Raw genomic sequence first — 16,947 nt, forward strand, 5'->3', positions numbered from 1 at the left:
AGTTTAGCTCTGGTTTGGATCTGGTTTCTGCCTAGGTTCACATGCTAGAGACCTGGTTCTGTCGAGCCTAATGAGAAGTAGATCACTGTGGCAGAGCTCTGTGAAGGGGTTTGAGGTGTGGGGCTGGACCAGAATGCATGAGAATGGGAACTAACCGCTTAGTTGTAATTAGTTGTTAGAGAGAGTTGGCCTGTTGCCTTCTGCTTTTGTCCTCTCTGCTTCCCACGTGACTTCTTCTGCACTGGCTGTGTCCCTACCACTGAGACCCACCACCTACCCTGGCTGACCTTGAACTGTAGCTGTCTCTCAGGCCAGCCTCAGCTCAGACTTGTATCTTCTCGCCTCATCTCTCTGAGGAACTGGGAATTTAGGGCTATGTCGCCAGGCCAAGCTTCGTTATTTTTGAAAACTTAAATTCTATGTGTGTGTGTGTGTGTGTGTGTGTGTGTGTGTGTGTGTGTGTGCGCGCGCGCGCACGCGCTCATGTGTGTGTGTGTGTGAATGCATGAATATATCTCTATGTAAGTGTGGGTTCCTACAGAGGCCAAAGGTGACAGATTTCCCTGAAGCTAGAATTATAGGTGGTTTGGGCAACACAAAACTGCCATGGGTGCTGGAAACCAGGCAGTGGTGGCTCACACCTTTAATCCCAGTATTTGGAAGTCACATATCTTTAATCCCAGCACTAAGGAGGTGGAGACAGGCAGAGATACGACTGGATGGAGAGAGGAGCATAAGGCAGGAGGAGACAGGAGTTCATTGCATTCAGTTTGCGTATTCGTAGAGCCAGGATCTTGCCTATTTAAGAACTCTAGTGGCTGGCTGCTCTGCTGCTCTGCTCTGCCAGCTTTCCCGCCCTAATATCTGATTCAGTTTTTATTTAATAAGACTAATTAGGATTGTGATACATTTTCTCTAGCTCTTCTCAAAATGAAAACATGATGCTTGGCATTTTTGCTACTTAGTAGGATATGTACAGACATGTACAGACATGTACAGAGAGTTGCTGGCCAGTTGGGCTTTTTTTAGAACCTTTGACTCTAATCTGGTGGGCACAAAGCCTGGCTGAGCTTCTGTTTATCTCCTCATGCTTGCGTGGCCTGTTTGAACTGAAGACAGCATTTTTATACTTCCCTGTTTGGCCTCCTACAATTTATGAATTATACTAGGGTAAATGGTATATACTTTGTGATAAATAACTTACATATTGAGGTGATACAACTGAACCTATCAAAATTATACTCTGACCTGGCATTAATTTTTTGTTGTGTTCACTATTATTTCTACTTACTGCCTTAATATAAGTCCAAAACTGTAAAAGTTGCTCAATTAGTCATATATAAAAATTGTATTTCTCATTCTGTTTTTTTCTGATATATAAATAACTGTGGAGATTTCTATGTTATTAGTGAAGATCAACTTATTTAAAAGTTCCTGCTTCAGAGTTATAGAACTTATGGCATTCTAATTTGTATGTTATATATAATATTTGTATTATTATATAATACAAATTTGTATAAACCATGTAAACAGCACAACTCACATGCCGGCACTTAGAACATTGCCCATCGTGGACAGCAAGTGGCTTAGTTCAGGTTCCAGCACTGGCAATGATGCTATCCACACTTTGCTCGGGCTGCTGTTACAGTCCTTTGTGGGTATTATGTAAACAAGGGTCTTGTAACCTGGGGGCTACCCGTGACTGCAGCTGCTGGACTGTAACCTGCCCCTTGCCTAGACTGTCATTCCTGCACTGGATACTGCTCCCAGCTTGTACTCCTTCCTGCTGCGTTGGAGTCGACTCCGACTCCTTCCAGCCTCCATTTGAAGCTTTCACAATTGCGCTTTCAGGGACAATCCAGATGCTGGATTCCTTCATACTTAGTTTAGGACGGCTGGTGGTGGATGGCACCGTGGAGCTCTCCATTCATCAGGAGGTGAGTCGTTGCTAAACGGAGAGTTAACAGTGCCCTGGGAAACTCAGAGAAGGCACGCCGCGACTTTTCATTTTGTTTCTTTGCCGAGCTTGAATCGTCCTTCCGATTCTGAACAGGCACTGAGTACTCTGAACTGCATTTTGGACGCTGCACCCCGGGAAGAGAGAAGAAAGCTCTCTTCAGCAGAAGGCACGTGCAGTCTTATGTAAGTGGCCTCACACTCAGGTGGTGGTGTAAGCCCCAAATCTCTGGACTATTCTTTATCCTCTGCACGCCCACCTATGCCATTCCTTTCTTCAGCGCTCGTGCCTGTGAGCTCACCTATTACTGGGCTGGAAGGGACTGAAGACCAAGGGACAGACTGTGGCAGGCTCTGCTCTTAACCGTGCAGGTTTTCTTTTTTGTTTGTTGTGTTGCCTTTGGCAATGAATCTGTGGGCCAAAATGCCTTCTCAGCTGGTTATGTAACTGTGAACTCCATTGTTGACTTAGGGTAGGATGTCAAGGAGCGTGTGTGTGTGTGTGTGTGTGTGTGTGTGTGTGTAGGTATATACATGTGTGTGTGGAACTCACTGACCCTGGTATTTCTTAAATAAGCTAGGCTGGCTGGCTGAGCCCCAGAAACTCTCCTCCTCCCCAGACCTGGTATTACAAGGTTTTGGGGTTAATAATTAATAGAATAATTCTTTGTGGCTTCTTCAGGAACCCATATTGTTATTTTACCCACCTCCCTCTTCTCCTGTATTTTGCTCCCTTCCCTAAGGAGCTCTCTTTCCTCTATTAGACCACTCTTCCCCTTTCTCCTCCCTTCGCCTGTATTTCCCTCTCTTCCCCTTTCCTAGTCCCCTTACTGTATTTTCTTTTTTTTTTTTTTTTTTTTTTTTTGGTTTTTCGAGACAGGGTTTCTCTGTAGCTTTGGAGCCTGTCCTGGAACTAGCTCTTGTAGACCAGGCTGGCCTCGAACTCGCAGAGATCCGCCTGCCTCTGCCTCCCAAGTGCTGGGATTAAAGGCGTGCGCCACCGCCGCCCGGCTCTGTATTTTCTTTATCAGATCTCTGTGCTCTGCTAATCCCCTCTCTTGCTCCACAACTCCCCTACCCTGGTAAATAGCTCCATTTTACTTCCTGGTTTCTGTAGTTACTACAGGCAGTGTGAGGAACGAGGAGCTTCCAATAGGAGAGGTCACTGAGTGTTTGTCTTTCTGGGTTACCTCATATGATCGCTCATAATTCCACTGGTTTGCCTGCAACGTTCATGATTTCATTTTAACTTACAGTTGAATAGTATTCCATAATGCATAGATACCACATTTTTCTTATCTTTCTTCGGTTGTGGGGCATTTAGGTTGCTTCCATTTCTTAGCTATTGTGAATAGAGCCACTATCAACATGGCTGACCAAATATCTGTGAAGCACAATATTGAGTCCTTTGGGCCCATGCCAAAGAGTGGTGCAGCTGGGTCATACGGTTGATCTAGTTTAAGCTTTTAGATTTCTCCACACTGATTTCCATGTTGGCTGCCCGAGTTTGCAATCCTGCCCACAATGAGTGAGAGTTCAGTTTTTACCACACCCCCCCCCACCCTTTGTTGTCAGCTCTGCTCCTGACCTTTAGCATTCAGATTGTGTGAGATGAAATCATTTTGATTTGCGTTTTCCTAATTGTTATAGATGATGAACATGTTTTGAGGTATTTCTTAGTCATTCTTTTCTTCTTTTGAGAATCCAGGTCTCGTTTTTTGAATGGGTCATCCATTTAGTTAGTTTTACTTTTTGTTTGTTTGATTTTTGTTTGTTCTTTATGTATTTTGGATTTTAACCTCTCTTCCATTCTGTGGACTTTTTCTTTGCCTGGTTGACTGTTTTATAAGCTGTGCAGAAGCTTCTTGGTTTCATGAAGCCCCACTTGTCCATTGTTGGTCTTAACTCTTGTACAGATGGACTTCCTGAACAGGACTCCCACACCTATATCATGGAGGGCTCTACCTGTTTCCTTTTAGCAGGTTCAGTCTTTCACATTTAGGTCTTTGACCCCTTTGGAGTTAGTTTTTGTGTAAGATGATAGATACAGGGCTAATTTCATTAGTCTTCATATGGACATCCAGTTTCCCCAGCACCATTTATTGAAAACGATTTCCTTTTTTCCTACTTATGTTTTTGGTGTCTTTGTTAAGTGTTGTCTAATGTGACAGGTGAGTTACTAGTGTTGGGGCTTCTATTTTGTTCAATTTAGTTCCATTTGTTTCATTTAGTTCCAGGAAGTTATTTTTTTTTCTTGATTTCTTCTTTCACCCATTCATTGTTTAGTAATAAGTTGACAGATCTCCATAAGTTTGTGCATTTACTAGAATTTTTTGCTATCAATTTTAATTTTTATTGTATTGTGTTGAGACGGGATACAGAGAGTGATTTCGATTGTTTTGAATTTGTATAGATTTGTTTTGAGCTGGGCGGTGGTGGCACATGCCTTTACTCCTAGCACTTGGGAGGCAGAGGTGAGTGTATCACTATGAGTTCGAGGCAGCCTCTAAAACTACAGAGAAACCCTGTCTCAAAAAATGAAAAAATAAATAAGTAAATAAAAAAGATTTGTGTTCCAGGATGTGTTCTATTATCTATTTTAGGAAAGTGTCTGTGTTATGCTGAGTAGCATGTGTGTGTATTGTTTGGATAGAATATTCTACAGATAACTGAGATAACTATTAAATCCATTTGGTATTTGTAGTGTCAATTCTAAAGTTTTTCTAGTTTTCAAATGACCCATCTGTTGGATCACCTACTATTAATGGATTGATGCTAATCCCATGTCTTTACTTTCAGTAGTAGACTTTATAATGAAATTGGGTGCCTCTGAGTTTGATGCATATATGTTTCAGATAGTAATGCCTGCTTGGTTACCTGTCCTCTTGGTTAGAATGAAGTGTCCCTTCTTTTATCTCTTCTGATTAGTTTTAGTTTGAAGTCTATTGTGTCAGATGTTAGGATAGCAATGCCTGCTTGTGATTAGAGTGCTCTTGTCCATCTTTTTACTCTAAGGTGGTGTCTGTCTTTAAAACTAAAATGTGTTTCTTGTAGGCAGCAGAGGGATGGATTTTGTTTCTTGACCCATTCAGCCAGCCTGTTTTTTGATTGGTGAATCGAAGCCATTGATATTTTAAAGTTCTCATAGAAAAGTGTACGCTAGCTGTGCTTTATCATGTTGCCTGTGTTCTCAGTGGTATTTTATCTTTTAGTAAGTATGGCTTTGTATTTTTTCACAACCTTTTGCTATGCTCTTTCCTCTCTTCAACCTGAAATAATGTTTCTGGTATTTGCCTTAGGTTTGGTTCGTTGGACATGAATTTTTTAAAGCTGTTCATGTCATTTCCTTTTCCTTTCTTTCTCCTTCAATCATGGTAGATAGTTTTGTTGGGTGTTGTTCTGGACCAGCTATCATCATGATTTAGGACTTGGAAGGCATTGCTCTTACAGATCTCATGGTCTACATTGGAAATCAGCTGTTATTCTAATGGGTTTCCTTCTCCGTGTGACTTGTGTTTCTTTCTCTTGCAGCTTTCAATACACTTTCTTTGTTGTGTAAACTTGGTGTTTTCCCTGGGATATGCTGTGGGGATTTTCTTTTCTGGCCTTGTCTATTTGGTGTGCTGTGTGCTTCTTCCACCAGCATGGGGTCTTTTCTTAGCTTTGGGAAGTTTTCTGCTATGATCCTGTTGAAGAGCCAGTCTATGCCATTGATTTCAAATTATAGGCATAGATGAGGGAAAAGAAAGTCTGTTTTTTCATAGTGTTCCACATTTCCTATGCATTCCTTTTCTGTGTTAAAAGAATTTATTCCCCTTGTTTATTTCATCTGGCTCCTCTATTTTGTCTTTGAGATCCAATATTCTGTCTTCTGCTCGAGTCATTCTAGTTGTAAGGCTTTCCTTTGAGTTTTCTAGGTGGGCTCTTGGTTTTTTCAATTCCATCTTCATTTCAGCTTGAGTCCACTTCAGTACTTCTATCTCCTGACTGAATTCTATCTCAAGTCGTGGGTTGTCTTGTTCATTTCCATCATCCTTATGTTTGTTGTTTCTTGGGCATTGCTCAGGCATTTCTCATCCTTTAGTTCTTCCTCTTGGATTTTATGGAGCTGTTTTTTTGTGTCTTCTTTAAACTCCTGACCTGGATTTCATCTAGGCAGTTCTCCCTGCAAACGTTCCTATAGGACGGGTGGGCTCTGGAGAGAAGATGCTGGTTTGATCTTTCATGCCGCTGGTATTCCAGGGTTGAGATCTGGGCATGTGCCATTCCTTTGTTAGTTCTGAGCATAAGATGGATGGAGCTGATTGGAGGAGAAGATGTGGGGATGAAGGGGGGAGGTGGCTTGTGTGGGATGAGGTCAGGTGGGCAGAGGGGGCTGGGCTGGTACACAGGCTGGGCTTCCTGTTGCAAGCCCAGATAGGAATGGGGTAGATGTCTGAGTGGAAAAATTACATATGACATCGGAGAGCTTGTGGTTTGATGGATTCATAGCTAGGCTACTGGCCCAAGCCTGTAGCTCTTTTGTAAGGCAGGCAGGCAAAGTCCCTAGGCTAGTGGGTTATGGGACCCAGGCTCACTCTGGTGCATTGTAGAAAAGTCATGGATAAGGAGGTCGGGGTACTCACCAGTACCTGGAAGAGGACATGGGACGTTTGGGTAGAGACTAAGGTGGTAGAGACGGTGCAAAGGGTCCTGCATGGGTGGATGCAGGTAAGGCAGGTCCTAGTGGGGGCTCAGAGTTGGCTGCATGTTAGAGGGGGTGGGACTATGCACGGCAGGGAGTGTCAGACCCCATAGAAGCCTAGAGTTTGATTGCTGTTCAAACTTGGGAAGGATGGCCAGACTAGGTCGCATCACTAGCTGTGGGACCCTAGCCTAGGTATGGTGAGTTTCAGGAAAACTATGGGGTGGTGAGGGCAACTTACTAGGCTAGACCCTAGAGGAGAACGTGGATACCTGTTTATTTTTAATGTGGCTTCTGTAGCTAGAACTCGGGGCCCTATGCTTGTGGGGGTGTGCTCTTCACTGCTTAAGCTTTCTCCCAACCCCACAAGATATCTTTATTCTTTAAAATGAGTGATTTTGCCAGCTGTGGTGGTGTAACCCTGACATCCCAGTCACTCAGGAGACCAAGACAGGATCATCAGGGTAAGGCTGGCTTGGGCTTAAACAGTGAAATGGTCTCAAAGCACTAAGGGCTGTGGATGCAGCTGAATGATGCACCTACTTAACATGTACAAAGCCTTAGGCTGAGCCTCAGTGCCACCCAGCCCCGCTCCAGTCATACACAGAGATACTAAGGAAAACAGTGTGTTTTAGTGTTTGGTGGGCCCACTAGAGTGGATGGATACACACTAGCACACTGGAGGAGAATCTAAGGTTACAGTATAACAGCAATGTAAAATGTATTTGCTTACTTTCATTATGTTTCAAAATTAAGTTAGTCAGCTGAGTATTGCATCAATTTTATCATAGGAGAGGCACAGGACCAAAGGTCTAAGCCCCATCAAGTTTAAGCTGTATGTATGATGAGTACGCCCACGGACTGCTGATTGGTGGAAAAGAACAACTAGAAGTGGCTCATGCCTATAGAGGCTGAGGCAGGGGTATTGCTCTGAGTTCAAGGTTAGACCCCTGTTGTGTGTGTGTGTGGGGGGGGAACCTTCCTACCCCAATTCCAAAAAATCCTAAGAAACCTCAGATTTTAGAAGCAGATCATACAATGGACCCTCAGATCTTAGGAAGCTAAATTTACTTCATGAAAGAGAAAACGGAATCTCAAAAATACAGTAACTTCTAGCATCTTTGAAAATGTGTATCAGGGGATTGGAGAAATTGCTCAGTGGTTAGAGCTCTGACTCTTCTTCCAGAGAACCAGGGATCAGTTCCCACCACCTACATGGTGGCTCACAACTGTATGTAACTCCAGTTCAATGGTATCCAACACCATCACATAGACAATGTATACAGGGAACCAATACATATAAAATAAAATAAAAATAATTATTTAAAAAAACTTTAAAAGTGCATATTGACTTTAAAAGTCATCAACATATGAACTTGAAGAAAATTCCCATTGAAAGGTATTTATATGCACATTGTGGAAATTCTGATACTGGCTTCAAATGTATATGTCTTGGTTTTAGTTAAGGTAAGGCTTTACCTCTTGATGTTCATCTCAATAAAATGTGGTTTATGTAAATGTTTCAGGAGAGAATGGGCAAGGACAATCTTGACCGTGGGAGGTAAGAAGTGTTTAAAAATTTAAATGCCTAGAATACTGAATACTAGAGGATGTATGAGGATTAAATTCCATCTGAAGATAGGAAATTAAAATTTTGTTTTTACTTCTGAGAGATTCTGGCCTGCTGGAAAATCATAATAACTAGTGGACACCTCCTGGCCAGTTCTGTCACATTTGAACAGTTCACTACATGGGCGTCAGTGAAAATTCTTTCAAGTAAAAGCCCTCAGAGTCACAGAGAAATCCCTCCATGCCCTTGTCCCCTCTTCCTTTGACTCAGAGGTTTTTTTTAATTCTCAAACATAATTTTTATCTGTATAAGAGTTACACGATTGTTTTATAGATTTAAAGACAGCATGTGACTGCTACCACGTCAGTCCATCTGATTACATCCCTTTTGTCACCTTTACGTCATTCGAGGATGGGGGTATGGATGCAGCTTAGCTGCTAGAGTGCTTGCCTACATGCACAAAGCTCTGGGTTTGAGCCCTAACTCCCCATAAGCGAGTGTGGTGGCATGTCTGTACTCACAGTGTCTGGGAGGTGCGGGGACAATCAGGAGTTCATGGTTATCCTTGACTGCATAGTCAATTCGAGTCCATCCTGAGCTACAGTAGGACCTTAAAAAAAGAATTATTTGACATTTGAGTATGTAGTCTAACTGCAGTAGAATACTGTAACCTTAATGAGATTATTTTGGTTACAGAACTATTTTAAGGCTATTTGATCTGACTTGATATTTTAACATGCCTTAAATATAAAACATATATATATTTGCATTATTAGAGATTGAGCTCAGCACATTCTATATACTATACAAGCAACCATTCTATCACTGAACAATATTCCCAGCGCTTAGAAATGGTATTTTAAAGATGTTCTCCATATGAAACCTATTCATATTTCCCCCTAGCCATCCTTGAGTGTACTTTGGATGGTCATAATGACTCTGAATGCATTTCCGTTGCACTTCACTGAGTGCCTTAGCATTAGACCAAGTGACTTATTTTCTGTCACTTTGTGCCCAGAATTTACCTTATGTCTACTGTGTTTTGACTCTCTAGATTATAACCAGCAGGTTGCTCTATCCGAGGCATTGTGTAGAATGACCGTCGGAAAACTGAGGAATGAGCTTGCTCTCCAGTGGTTTGATGATGCAGTCCTGGCTGAAGCTTTCAAAGAAATTAGGAACCGGGAATTTGAGACGGTGAGAATTCTGGTCCTAAGAGTCTCTGTATGTAGTGAGGATCCTCTCAGCACTTTCCTGAGTTTTATGCTTAGGGGGAAGATTTAATTTTCTTAAGGATGAAAAGAAATTCATTGTGTGCATTTATGTGTGAAGGGATATGTGTGTGAGGGCAAGCACTGTTGGAAGCCAGAAGATGGTGCTGGGCGACCTGGCTCTGGAGTTACAGGCAGTTGTGAGCCACCTGCCGGAGGCACTGGGGACCACCTTAGGATGATCTGCAAAAGCAATACATGTTCTTAACTGCTGACTCGCCTTCCTAGTCCCTCACTGTTTCAAGTATGGCCAGATTACAATCCTTAACTTTCTGCCCACCCCCCCCCCCCCATATCAGAGAAACAACTGAAGGTGGCATAAACAAATATTTAGGGACCACATGAGAAGATGAGCTTCCTTAGAGGAAACGGATCAAGGAAACAAACTATATTTGATGGGTCCAGGCAAGGAAAACAATTAGGGGCAGGTGGAGATCTTGAACGGCCCTTGAAGAGTAGGGATACAATTGGAGAAGAAAGAGCAAAGAATTGGAGCCTTGAGTAGGAAGCTCTGACCGCAGCAGGTGGCTGGCACTGGAGGATCATAGAGTGGTTATGCTGGGTGCCATCCACCAGAGCGGCTAGGCTGGGTGCTATCCAGCTGCTGCAGTTTGGAGGCACAGAGATTTGTGTGGGGTTGGCGTGTGTGTGTGTGTCTTGTGAAGTCTTAGCTTACTGTGATTGTTCCTAAAGGAGCACACAATAGCTTTTAACTTTGTTGTGTATCTGTCTTCTCCTACAATTGCTGAAGTATTTTCTTTATTCTTTGCAAAATATCTTTAGGGTTAGAGTCTCAGCAAAACGTAAAATTCATCTCAAGTGTTCATTTTAATGAAGACTTCTAATCAAAACCCATTTGCAATCAGGATTATTCCATGATTCACATTGTACTAAATTTGAACCTTTGTATTGTGTATCTTAGAGTCTAAGACTGGCAATATGCACAGAGGATATTTAGCCAGGATGCGGTATGTTCTAAATGAGAAGGTCATGATTCCAGTGTCTTTTGGCCAACTTGAGTTTGAATTCTACCTCCAATTAGAGTTCCACCTGCCTGACTTAGGTGATATTTGCATAGATATAGACAAAGTCATGAACTAGTGATGCCTTAGATGTCTTAGAATTTCTTCTGCGAAGTGGGAATAAATTCCACCTTAAAATTAGGAGTTTCTTAGTTTTACTATTGCTGTGGTGAAACACTGTGACCAAAAGTAAAGCAACTTGGACAAGAAAGAAAGGGTTTGTTTGTTTTATATGTCCCAAATCACAGCCCAATGAGGGAAGCCAAGGCGGGAACTCAAACTAGGCAGGAATCTGGAGGCAGAAGCTGACGCAGAGGCCATGGAAGGGTGCTGCTTACTAGCTTGCTCCTCAAGGCTTGCTCAGTTAACCTTTTTTATAGCACCTAGTACCACTAGCCCAGAAGTGGTACCACCCAAAATGGCCTGGGTCCTTCTACATCAATCACTTAATAAGAAAATGCCCTGCCGATTTGCCTCTAAAATATTTGGGAGACATGTGAGAAGATAAATATAGGATTTCTTGAGAGGAAACTAAGCCAAGAGACAAACTGAAAAATTTGATGGGTCTTATGGAAGCAATTTCTCAACAGAGGGATCCCTTGTCTAAGATGACTTCAGCTTGTATCAACTTAATGTAAAACTAGGCAGCGCAAGGAGAATTCACTGAGAGAAATCGAGAGTGCCTGGGATGATGTGCGCAACCAGATGCTCCCTTATCTGCCTCTGCAAATGGTGAAAATAGAGTAATTATCTTGTTTTCAAAATTATCTCTCCAAATGCCTCCCAGCCCATCAGCTTCTCTATCGAATGGATTTTAGAAGAAAGCCTTATGTTGCTCATGTCTATTTAGGGCCAAATATAGCTCTGAAGTGTGAGAAACAGTCCACTACAACAGCCAGTCTCTGGAAACAAAAATGAAGATAAATCTGGACCCGTGTCTCGTTGTCCTTAGAATGTCAGGGCAGTGTATTCGGTGCCTTGGTGACTGTTGCTTAGGAGAATCCTAGAGGTAGTTCTTGTTCTTAGCGTATACGGCACAGATGACCTACACAGGAGAGGCACGGGAATTATGTCCACATGAATTCACCCAAAGTTAATATGGCTTATGCTAGGCAGGTATTAGGAAAGCGGGTGCTAGATTGGATAGTCAAATCCTGGACTCTAATTCAACAGGAGATCTATTTTTCTTGCTCATTTTCTTTTTCCCAGATGAGTCTATCATGTCCTTGACTTTGGAGTCCTGGGTATTTTTCATCTGAGCAGGCAATGCTGGGGGTGCGAGGAAGAACGCCTACAGCCGTCTCCTTGAGCACAGGGCATTGCTAACACAAGTGAATCTTTATGAAGATTTAGGGTTGCTTAGGAAAGTAGTCAAGATAGTGTGCTTTTAAGTTAAAGGCTTGTATTGCTTATTTTAGGACTGTCGGCAGTTTCTCAATTTCCTGAATAACCGATTCGGAGATGAGAGGAGGTAACGTGTATTTTGGGATTATCTTATTGGCTAGCTGCAATCCGATACTAATTTTTTAAAAAAGAATGTCTGGGATCTTTTTAATTTTAAGAGAATATAGGATCAGCATTTTACTGATAGAACTAAGTGTTTAATTGGTTAGAAATTTAGGAAGAGCCTGGTGTAGTAGTTCACACTATAATCCTAGCACACAGGAGGCTGAAGTGAGTGGGGTTTTCTTGTTAGTTTTTTCCTCCAATTTGTTTATTTTACGTGCATGAGTGTTTTACCTCTGTGTATGTATAGGAGATGTGTGTCTGGAGGGCATCGAATCTCCTGGAATTAGAGTTATAGACAGTTGTGAGCCACAGTGTGGGTGTTGGGAACTGAGCTCAGGTCCTCTGTAAGAGCAGCAAGTGCTCTCAACCATTGAGCTATCTCTCTAATCCTAAGAGTTCCTGGATTTTTTGAAGAATAGTTTTGAAAAGACTAAAGGTGTTTGAGGATAGGCCTATCATAGACAGGTAAGTATTTGAGACAATATATGCTAAATCTACTCTGTTCTTTAGGAATTTGGGCCAAGTGAATTTTTCTGAAATGAATGCTATAACCCTGACTTTATTTACTTATTAATTTGTTTGTTTGCTTTTTGTTTTTCAAGACAGGGTTTCTCAGTGTAGGTTTGGTGCCTGTCCTGGAGCTAGCTCTTGTAGACCAGGCTGGCCTCGAACTCACAGAGATCTGCCTGCGTCTGCCTCCCAAGTGCTGGGATTAAAAGCGTGCGCCACCACCACCCAGCTCATAACCCTGACTTATAAACCTCTCTGTTGGAGAGGTGAAATCTCCTCAGAGTGGATCTCTGCTTGCAGAGTTGCAGCCTTCTCGTGTCCTGTGTAGATGATACTTAATAGTTGTGAAGACTTATTATAAGACATCTGCAGGTCATTTTGAGTTTTAATTGTGAGGTGTTTTGCAGGGTCTACTCATTCCCATGTGTGGCTGCTTTTGCTGATGATCAGGAGGTAGGCCTGTCTGTTTGTCTGTCTACCTCTTCTCTTTCTCTAAAGAGTCTTAAGGGTAGTGTGAATGAAACGCTATTAGGTTTTCATGGTTAGGTCAGACCCCTTGCCAGTGTTTTAAAGGGCCATTTGTGTGTGTGTACTCAACATACTTATGCATGTATGTTCATGTGTACATGTGAATACATGTAGAGGCCAGAATAACCCTGGGTGTCATTCCTCAGGTCCTGGGCATATAGGGGCTTTTAAAAGAGAATGCTAGTTTCTCTTAGTGGCCTTACCTTCAAACTGATTTGACCATGTCATAACCAGGATGCATTTTTCAGAAAGCTTAAGGGGTTTGCGTTTGCACTAGGAGGAAGGATTTCAGAGCCCAGTGTCTGTGAGTATCAGACCCTTGTTTCATTTTAGTGGATGATACTTGAGGCTTAACACCCAAGGTTGTCATCTGGCTTCTACACACATGCATGTCTACACACATGCATACCTACACACATGCGTATCTATACCACCCCACCCACATAAACACATATGCACACAAGGGGAAATGTCCAATGGCCATGGAGATGGCTCATTGGATAAAGGAACTTGTGCCAAGCCCAAGACCCGAGTTCAGTCCCTGAATTATGCATGGTAGGAGCAAACTGACTCCTGCAAGCTGGCCTCTGACCTCCACATAGATGCCATGACATGCACTCATGCACATGCAAACACACATTACGATGGGAAAGAAACTTAAACTACCGCACACCTGTCTTCATGCAAGGCACAGGTTAAACACAAGTGTACTTAGGCTAGTGTGTAAAATTCTCTTCAGGAGGCGAGTGTCAGTTCGTTTGCTGTATGAACAAGTCCGCTCCCCAAGGTAACCCATTATGGACGTGCAAACATTCCAAAAGCGGAACCACTCTGATCTAGTATTTCAGATGAGCGGTGCTCACCCTGCACTCCCTGACATTTGTCTAGAAAGCATCTGGGGGAGGATTAGAGGCATTGCTAGTGGAGCCTCTGGACAGTTGCCTGTGGGGAGTCGGGCAGAGAAGACATCTACTCTTTCTAGAACACCACATTGCTTGAATCCTCGATTTTTATTCTATGTATGTATTTTGTGATAATAAAAACAAAAGTAATTTGAGCTCGAGTGTTAGCTGGTCTCTAACTGACGGTCATCTGGGCACCACATTGTCAGTCATTTGCTCACAGTATCTTTTTTTTGCTAGAAGTTTCCATCTCTCTTCAGTGTGGTTTACTACCGTTTTAGCACAAAACATGTTCCCCCTACCTCCATGAATTCACCAAGAAAAAAAAAATAGTGTGGGTAGAGCCATGTGACACATTTAAGTATCTATGAAATAATTGAGGACAATAGAGCTTCCCAGGAATGGAGTGTGAGACAGACCCACTTTCTGATTCGCAGAGGGTTCTGATAATAGGAACTGCGGTAGTTCTCTAGGATGTTCGTAATTTAAATTGCACCCTTTGACATGAGATTCCTGTGTAACTTCTGAAATTTTCCCACAGTTGAGAAAACCAGCAGATGAAAAACTAGAGGAATTTTGGATTGATTTCAATCTAGGAAGCCGGAGTGTGACTTTTTACATAGATAATGGAGAGGTAAGGGACTCATTCATTCCCCAGGAGCCCTAAGTGATGAGGAATTCTTTGTATAAATACTATGATGCAGTCACGATTTTTACTCTGTCTTTTTTCTCAAGAGTGCTTTGTGGGAGCCAGTACACCTTCCGAAGGAAGCAGTGCTCAGGTTCAGTGTAACGGGTAAGATGATGCTGTAAATGTCTTCCCTCGGAAGTTCCAGCGCCGCTTCTGTTGATGTTATATCATTTAGTTAATCCTAGAGCGGATTTTGATTACATTCTTATTTGGCATCTTCTTTTCTAATTCTTTATTTTTTAAAAGATTTCTTATTTATATGTTTGTGTCTGTGTCCAGGAACACGTGCATGTGTACGGGTGCCCACAGAGACCAGACAAGGGTGTCAGATCTTCTGGAGATGGAGTTAGAGGTTAGAGGTGGTTGTGAGCCACTGGTATGGGTGCTGGGAACTGAACTAGGATCCTTTGGAAGAATAGAGTGAGCTTTTCACCTCTGAGCCATCTTTCCAGGCTCAGAAGAGAGGTTTCCCTGAGTGGGAACTGAACCCAGCCCGAGGAGACCAGAGTGCCAAATCCTATGCACCAGACCATCAGGGAGAGTTTAAAATTTTCTACTAACCTTATTAAATCAGAGAGTGGATTAGTCTCAATTTGCAATTTAACTGACTCTTTGAAAGATATTAACACATAATTAATATAAAATGGTTGTGTTATTGTATTTCATTTTTTTCTATTGTATGTCCTTATCTGTGTTAAATCTTTACAGTCTGATGTAGGTGCTGCATTAGCAGGTCATGGTGGTTTTTATTAGCCAGTGGATTCAAGTGGGCTGCCATCTTGATAGCCCAGGTGGAGGTTGGTCAATCTCTCCTTTCTTTTGAATCTGGTAGGCAGGAGGCTCTTGGGTTTGCCTACTCTTTCATGAGCTTCCTGCTCTTTCGTGACCTTTCATGACCTTTCTGTTCTCTAATTCTACCTAGTTTGGACTTGTCTTTTTTTTTGTTTCCTGGAGACTGAATTTTAGGTTTAAGTTATTTTCAGTTTTGAAATTGACTGCTTATTTTCTAGTAGGATCGTGGAAGGGGCTGGCCTGAGACCTGGACATACGGGCGGGTGCTTCCATTTCTTCTCTTTAAGAGGTGTCTACTGAATTGGATATTGGCTTATTGTAAACTGAATTTTAAGATTATGTGGAATTTCAGAGAGAGAAAAGATTTTGCTTAGTATTTTTTAAACTAAAATACCTGTTGTATAACAAAAAAATTCTCTCATATAAACATTGAATAGTGTCATTCAAAATGACATTTATTTCTTTACCAATAAAACAAGATCAAATAATCAGACTCTAAGTCACATGTTTTGTGTATATGTAGATAAAAATTTTGAAGTCATTTCTATTTAATATGACTTCATCTTCTCACTGCAGAAAATTCTGGACAGTTGATAATAGCTTTTATCATACTGATGCACCTGATATAACACATCTTTTTTTTTGTTTGTTAGAAAGTGATAGGATGAAGATGCTCATCATTTTCCTGAAGGAGCCAATTATTATCAGCAAGAAAGAAGCAACGACAATAGAAATCCACTTCGACAGGCAACTTGACATATCACAAGCTTCACTTCGGGCTTTGGGAGGGGACACACAGGTGGCAGCGCGCTCTCTCTCTCTCTCTCTCGTCTCTCTCTCTCCCTCTTTCCCTCTCTCCCTCCCCCTCTCATTCACTGTGTTTGATTTTTTGAAAAAGAGTTTCTCTATGTTGCCCTAGCGACCCTGGAACTCACTGTGTAGACCAGGCTGGCCTTGAACTCATGGAGACCTACTTGCCTCTCTGCCTCCCAAGTGCTGTGGTTAAAGGCCTGTGCTGCCATGCCCAGCCTCGTTCCCTTTGATTATTTGAAAATGTGTTTTCACATCTCTTCAGTCTCCATGTTGGGCTTAGATGTATCCTTTGGTCAAGAAGACTACTTGAGAGTTCCGGGTTCTAATCCCAACTCTTCTTCTTGTGGCACTGTCTTAAATATGTAGGACATAAGAGTTCTTCCTGCCTTCAAATGCATGGTTGCATCTCCCGCGGACAGTGTTGCAGCTTATTTGAGGCATTCTCATGTTCTTACCACCATGAGACCTGCCAGACTGCTTGACCCTTCCCCCACTCTGTACTGGTCTTTTCTGATAGAAATGCCTGCATTTCTGTGGATTCTGTGGTCTCCATCTTGACCCCACTTCTTCTTACGCACATGTAAGGGTGTTTTTCCATCTCCGAAGTGGACAGGGCAAAGAAACTTGTGACCAAAGGAAAGTTAGTAACAGACAGAAAGGGACTGAATGGGATGGCCAGAGGAGGGAAAACAAAATGTG

General features: G+C 42.3%; 1 protein-coding gene across 7 annotated transcripts in view; it reads left to right on the forward strand.

Moving 5' to 3' along the window:
• The window catches only part of Sycp2l (synaptonemal complex protein 2 like), a 56,334-nt gene that overhangs the window by 5,889 nt on the left and 33,498 nt on the right, over positions 1 to 16,947 (forward strand). For 6 of the 7 annotated variants that reach the window (XR_005285960.1, XR_005285962.1, XR_005285961.1 and 3 more), the window contains 9 exons: positions 1,852 to 1,937; positions 2,054 to 2,142; positions 8,167 to 8,201; positions 9,265 to 9,407; positions 11,922 to 11,974; positions 12,930 to 12,975; positions 14,494 to 14,586; positions 14,688 to 14,748; positions 16,089 to 16,234. Coding sequence is in view for 4 of the 7 variants with exons in the window: in XM_038335363.1 (XP_038191291.1) it covers positions 1,852 to 1,937; positions 2,054 to 2,142; positions 8,167 to 8,201; positions 9,265 to 9,407; positions 11,922 to 11,974; positions 12,930 to 12,975; positions 14,494 to 14,586; positions 14,688 to 14,748; positions 16,089 to 16,234 (752 nt within the window). In the remaining 3 variants the exon portion in view is untranslated. The remainder of the gene's footprint in view (positions 1 to 1,851; positions 1,938 to 2,053; positions 2,143 to 8,166; positions 8,202 to 9,264; positions 9,408 to 11,921; positions 11,975 to 12,929; positions 12,976 to 14,493; positions 14,587 to 14,687; positions 14,749 to 16,088; positions 16,235 to 16,947) is intronic. The other variant, XM_038335360.1, reaches the window with a different exon arrangement.

This window comes from Arvicola amphibius, chromosome 6, assembly GCF_903992535.2.
Source record: "Arvicola amphibius chromosome 6, mArvAmp1.2, whole genome shotgun sequence".
Taxonomy (NCBI): domain Eukaryota; kingdom Metazoa; phylum Chordata; class Mammalia; order Rodentia; family Cricetidae; genus Arvicola; species Arvicola amphibius.